Source organism: Mustela nigripes, unplaced genomic scaffold (assembly GCF_022355385.1).
Source record: "Mustela nigripes isolate SB6536 unplaced genomic scaffold, MUSNIG.SB6536 HiC_scaffold_1740, whole genome shotgun sequence".
NCBI classification, from domain to species: Eukaryota; Metazoa; Chordata; class Mammalia; order Carnivora; family Mustelidae; genus Mustela; species Mustela nigripes.
The window spans coordinates 1-5785 of record NW_026741147.1 but is presented as its reverse complement, the minus strand read 5'-3'; the positions used below and the strand labels follow the sequence as shown (position 1 = coordinate 5785).

The following is a 5785-nucleotide window of genomic DNA, read 5'->3' as shown; positions in this document are numbered from 1 at the left end:
AAAAAAAAAAAAAAAAAGCAAAAAGCAACAACCAACAAAAAAACTTACCTTCTGGAATCTTCTGGAAGTTCTAAGAGTGCCTTTCAAAAGTACCTTTCAAACTGTTCCCAGGAATGCTGCTCAAAACCCAATAACCTCTCCTTGCAAATCTCTCCATTCGTAGGTCCCCTTTAACTGGCTTATTTTAAAGTGGACACATTTTATACTTCTACTATTCACCTCTTACTATACAAACATCTGTTCACCAGGAACATGAAGAATTTTTTTTACTGAGCCAACATTCATCAATATGTACACAGCAGGTCATTTCATCTTCAGAGAATTGAGAGGTTAGCCTACAGGCTAAACCTAAAAGAGAAAGAGAAAGTGACAAAATGGCATCCCATCTTTTTTCCATTGTAATTTATCTCTTACTTTTCCATATGAATGGAAAAAAAATACTTTTTACTACAAGCCATTCTTTCTCAGTAATCTATTATTTAATGGTGAGTGCTGTGAAGTGTGTAAGCCTGATGATTCACAGACCTGTACCCCTGGGGCCAATAATACATTATATGTTAATAAAAATAATTTTTTTAAAAAATCTGGAAAAAAAGAAATCTATTCTTTAAAGACTCATTCAGGTTCAGGTTCAGTGCTGATGAGAATGGAGAATATGACATGTAGGGATGGGAGGAATCCAGACTTCCAATAAAAAAGGGAGAGCCATAAATAATTATAATTAAGCATGACCCTAATCATGGTGGCAAAGGACCTAGGGCTTCCTCAGGGCGCTGACCTCACCGCAGAGCAGTTTCATCTGGGGTGAGAGCTGGACTGAATTTTGGCTGAATGGTGGCGGGTATGACCATAGTTATTAAGTAGGACCTCTGAGCAAACAACTAATGCCATTAACTGATTCCAATTCATGTATATTTTCCACATTCCATATCCCACAAGTATTTATAGAGAAAGATCCATTTTCTGAGAAATAAAATGCGCTCCTAAAGCAGATATGTGACTGTTATGGTTCGATCTGAGGATTAGAATCAATCTTGAAATTAGAGCTCCAGTATTTAAGTAGTGAGGGGAGCCGGAGAGAGTGAATCAAGGCCCCCGTTGTGGTGGCTGACGTGGGCCCTTGGGCTTCAGAAGGTTACCAAGCCTACGCAGGTTCTCTCACTCCTGTCTTCCAGGACACAGTGGTGGCTCTCCAGGCCTTGTCCAGATACGGAGCAGCCACCTTCACCAGGACTGGGAAGCCCACACAAGTGACCATCCAACATTCGGGAACACTTGTCGCCAAATTCCAAGTGGATGACGACAACCGCCTGTTACTACAGCAGACCTCACTGCCGAAGGTGCCTGAGGAATATACCATGACGGTGACAGGAGGAGGTTGTGTCTACCTCCAGGTGAGATTCTTGGTCCACATTAGCCATTAATCTCTGACTCGGCAGAGGAGAAGGCAAGTCAGAGAAAGAGTTGAGGAAATTGGGAGAAGAAGAAACACAGATTTTTGTCTTTGATATTCCACAGACATCCCTGAAATACAATATTCTGCCAGAAAAGGCAGAGTTCCCATTTGCTTTGGAGGTACAGACTCTGCCCCAAAGTTGTGATGGACCCAAAGCCCACACCAGCTTCCAGATCTCACTGAAGGTCAGGTAAGACCTCTGCCTGAATCATCTAATTCTGTTTATAACAACTAGTCCTCTTACTGGAGTTTGCCATTAAGCTGAGCAGCATGTCCATAAATATCTGCACTACGTTTATTGAAAAAGCAGTGTGTCCTCGGGTTCATACAGAATTTCTCTGTGGTGGGGTATATATTCATGGTACGTCCTGTCTCCAGGATCTATGCTTGTTGAACCTCGTTATTTAAAGGTTAATTCCCCTCAATAACAGCTAAAAACAGAGAACATTCATCCTTGCCTCTGACCTGAATTCCTGATTTAATACTAATGTCATAGATCCATTCTTGGATTTCATTCTATTACAGAATATAAAATGTATATTCCATGTATAATGTACATGTATGTATATGTACATGTAATATAGAATATTGTAATATTGTAATAGAATATAAATACTGACCATTTCAGCAAGGATGCACCATAAAATGATAAGATCAGTCGACCAATAAGCCAATCTCATTTTATAGTTGTGTTCTAACATAATTTATTAGGTCTTACATTTGTGGACTTTATATTTTACAAGTTTTATGCACTTTTAATAAGGCTATAATGGTAGACCTTTTGATATTTGATATCATCCTTGCTCTATCCAGGGCAGATATGGAGAATTCCTGAAAAGCATGAATAGAAGGAAGTAGTGACTCTCTAATTAGAATTCCTACTGGCAATAAATAAATCTCAGATTCTATACAAAATAATCAATTTGGGAGAAAATTAGATATATATATACAGCACTATTCAGATGGCTCCAGGGCTAACAAAAAATGTATCTGTCCACAAGAATATTCTAACCTGGGTGGGGATACTATTCAGGAAAAAAAGTTAAAGTACATGTCACAAATAACTGGCAGAGATTAGAGGTCTCAGACCCAGCTCTGCATCACATGCTTTCTCAAACTGCACCGCCTCGAGTCCACACATGTGAAGTCCTGACTCATCAGGTCTAGGGTACAGCCTGCTCTTTGTGGTTTCAACACATTCCCTGGAGATTGTAATGCTTCCGCTTGGGGAGGACATTTAGGAAGCCCTCCATGTACCTTTGAGGGCAGTGAGGGCTTGCTCTGGGCATAGAAAAGGAGAATACTTAGTAACACAGAAAACTTTAACTCCTTTCTTCCCTGAATCTTCAGTTACACCGGGAGTCGTCCCGCCTCCAACATGGTGATTATTGACGTGAAGATGGTGTCCGGCTTCATTCCCCTGAAACCAACAGTGAGAATGGTAGGTCTAGCGTATGTCCAGGAGGCTCTATTTTATTTAATGTTTTAGGTGTCTCCGGACTAAGAAAATATTAGAATCTTTTCAGTCACTTCTATGAAACGTCAAAAAAATACTTTCTCCAAAGTCAGAAATAGAATTTAACATGTTTGTATACAGGTTTTTTGGTGTGTGTGGGCTTGCTCATTAAGCTTTGTTTTAGGGGGTCTCAAAATTCTCTGACAAATTTTTTGGTCAAGTTTCTCCCATTAAAAAGTACTTGTTTTTAAAACTAATAAGTTAAAACTCACACACACACACACACACACACACACACATACGCATATATACACAAATGAATGATCCACAAAACATTCTCTCTTCCCTCCGAAGGTTTTCTGGGGCATTTTTATCATTAGCCAGTCTTCCTTTTAAACTTAAGTGGCCAATTGAGACACACATTACTGTAACCATTCTTCTACAGCTGGTTAGGACTGGGGTGGAGGGCATTAGGGATAATATTCATTGAGCCTCCTGAACTTTCCGTGCAGACTTGGTGACCTTGCCAGCTCCAGCAGGCTTCCCGTCACTGCTTTGATGACACCCACAGAGACTGTCTGTTTCATGTTACAAACAGCTCCCTTCCAAGAGCCACATCTACTAGAAGAAGAATGTCAGCAAGCTCCTGCTTTCATGGAGCTTAGACACTTAAGAAGATAAAGCTTGGGCTCCTGGCTGGCTCAGTCAGAAGAGCATGAAACTCTGGAACCTCAGGGTCATGAGCTTAAGCCACATTTTGGGTGTAGAGGGTTACTTAAATAAATAAAACTTAAAAAAAAAAAAAAAAAAGAAGAAGATAAAGCTTATGCACCAATGGAAAAAAATACAAAAATGACCAATAGATAAAAATGACCAATAAATATAAACTCTAATTATTACAGAAGTTCAGAGAAAAATGAGATTGCTATAAGAGCAAGCAAAAAGAAAAGTTTTAAGAGAAACCCTCCTTCTTGAAGGAATAGAATATACATTGAACATCGAAATACAGAAAGTTCCCAAGTTTAGGATACTTATTTCACTTCTCTTCAGATATATCAACTTTACACATAGGTCATGTGTCCTAATATCAAACCCTGCATCCCAATTATCTCTCATTTTTAATTTAAAAACATTATCATCTTCACTTACAAAAATCCCTTGAAGAAACTTTACCCTCAGGCTTAATTTGGTAATAAAAATTCTTCGTTTCTCTGGTTTTCCCAGAGGCTTCACCTGTTTATTAACATTTGTGATGTATTAATTTTCTTCAGCTTGAAAGATCAAACCATGTGAGCCGAACAGAAGTCAACAATAACCATGTTTTGATTTATCTGGATAAGGTGAGAGTCCTGCCAATCTAATTGCAAAAAAAAATATAGGCAATAATCTCTCGAAGGGAGATATACTAATCCTATCTAAGGAAAGTGAATGAAGGCATTTTGGAGACATCGCCTCCATGGCAAAAGTTTGAGCATTCTAATATTAATTCCAGTAAATACTCTCCTCTTCTTTATTTGCAATTCATGTAAGACTGTGAGAAAAAATGACTATTATAATATGAGGATATGAATACTTCTTGACCTCATAAACAAAAAATTTCTCTGCACAATGTGTTTATGTCCATAACCTGTTTGGAAGATATCAAGTAATGTAAGAAAGAAACCCATTGGTTTCTTCCTTATATTATTGTATCAACATCAACATAATTGATGTTATACATTACATATTACATATATCATACCTCAGATATATCAATTATATAATTCACATCTCAATTATTATGTCAACAGTATAAAACGAGGAAATACTGACCATTTTAGCAAGGATACACCATAAAATGATAAGATCAGTCAACCAATAAGCCAATCTCATTTTATAGTTCTGTGTTCTAACATAATTTATTCATTCTTATATTTATGGACATTATATTTTACAAGTTTTGTGGAATTGTAATAAGGCTGTAATGATAGATCTTTTATATGACTTGTTAAGCCAACACAGTATTTCTACAAGATAGAGAAGTAAAACTATACCAAATCTCTGGATATGGAAAAATGAATGTCGCCATTCACCCAACAAAATCATGTACCATTCACCCTTTACAAAGAGCCCATGGACCAGTATTGATCAGAGTATATGAATTGTTGGGGTTATTTAAGCAAAATTTAGGGATATTTTCATTCACCCTGGGAGCTTTCTGTGCCACTTAAGGACACTGTTAGTCGATAAAAAGTTTTTCTCTCCAAAAGTAGATGACTAATTAAACTCCTTCAAAGAAGAGAGAAGAAAGCTTGTAATTCCCTTTTGCTTTCTAGGTGACAAATCAGACACTCAGCATGTCCTTCACGGTTCTACAAGATGTCCCAGTAATAGAGCTGAAGCCAGCCATAGTGAAAGTCTATGATTACTATGAGACAGGTGAGTGTGAAAAACTTTGACTTAGAAACTAAATTTCTGGTCACAAAAATTTAGATTTGAGAAATGTGTGGGGGCAACTTATTACACTGTTCTTTAATTTTGTCCCCATCAAATCTGACTCTTCTCTGTCTTCTATACATGTTATAGAAACTATCTATCATACAAATACATCAACTATGAACACAGACCACCTGTAGGATATTTAGTTTCCTTTTCTTCAGATAAATCAACTGCAAAACAATGTGAGATCATAGAACATTTCAGCATGACCCTGAGGAAAGAAATATACTGTATTTGAAGAGTTAACATATAAAACAGCAAGCAATGTATGAAATGGATGATGCTGATGTTTCTGATATAATTCTTCCCATAATAAAATATTTTTAACTGACCTGTATTCCATAAATCTTTCCCTCTCACTTCACCTAATGGTTTTGTTTTCATTCAGATGAGTT

General features: G+C 37.3%; 1 protein-coding gene across 1 annotated transcript; it reads left to right on the top strand.

Annotated features, from left to right (window-relative positions):
* Positions 1 to 1091: 1091 nt before the first annotated feature.
* On the top strand, positions 1092 to 5365 carry LOC132008868 (alpha-2-macroglobulin-like; the record flags this gene model as incomplete). The annotated part of the gene is made up of 5 exons (XM_059387375.1): positions 1092 to 1394; positions 1519 to 1646; positions 2807 to 2897; positions 4184 to 4252; positions 5228 to 5365. Coding segments are annotated over 5 exons (714 nt in total), but the record flags the coding sequence as incomplete, so codon positions are not given.
* Between the last annotated feature and the right edge of the window lie 420 nt (positions 5366 to 5785).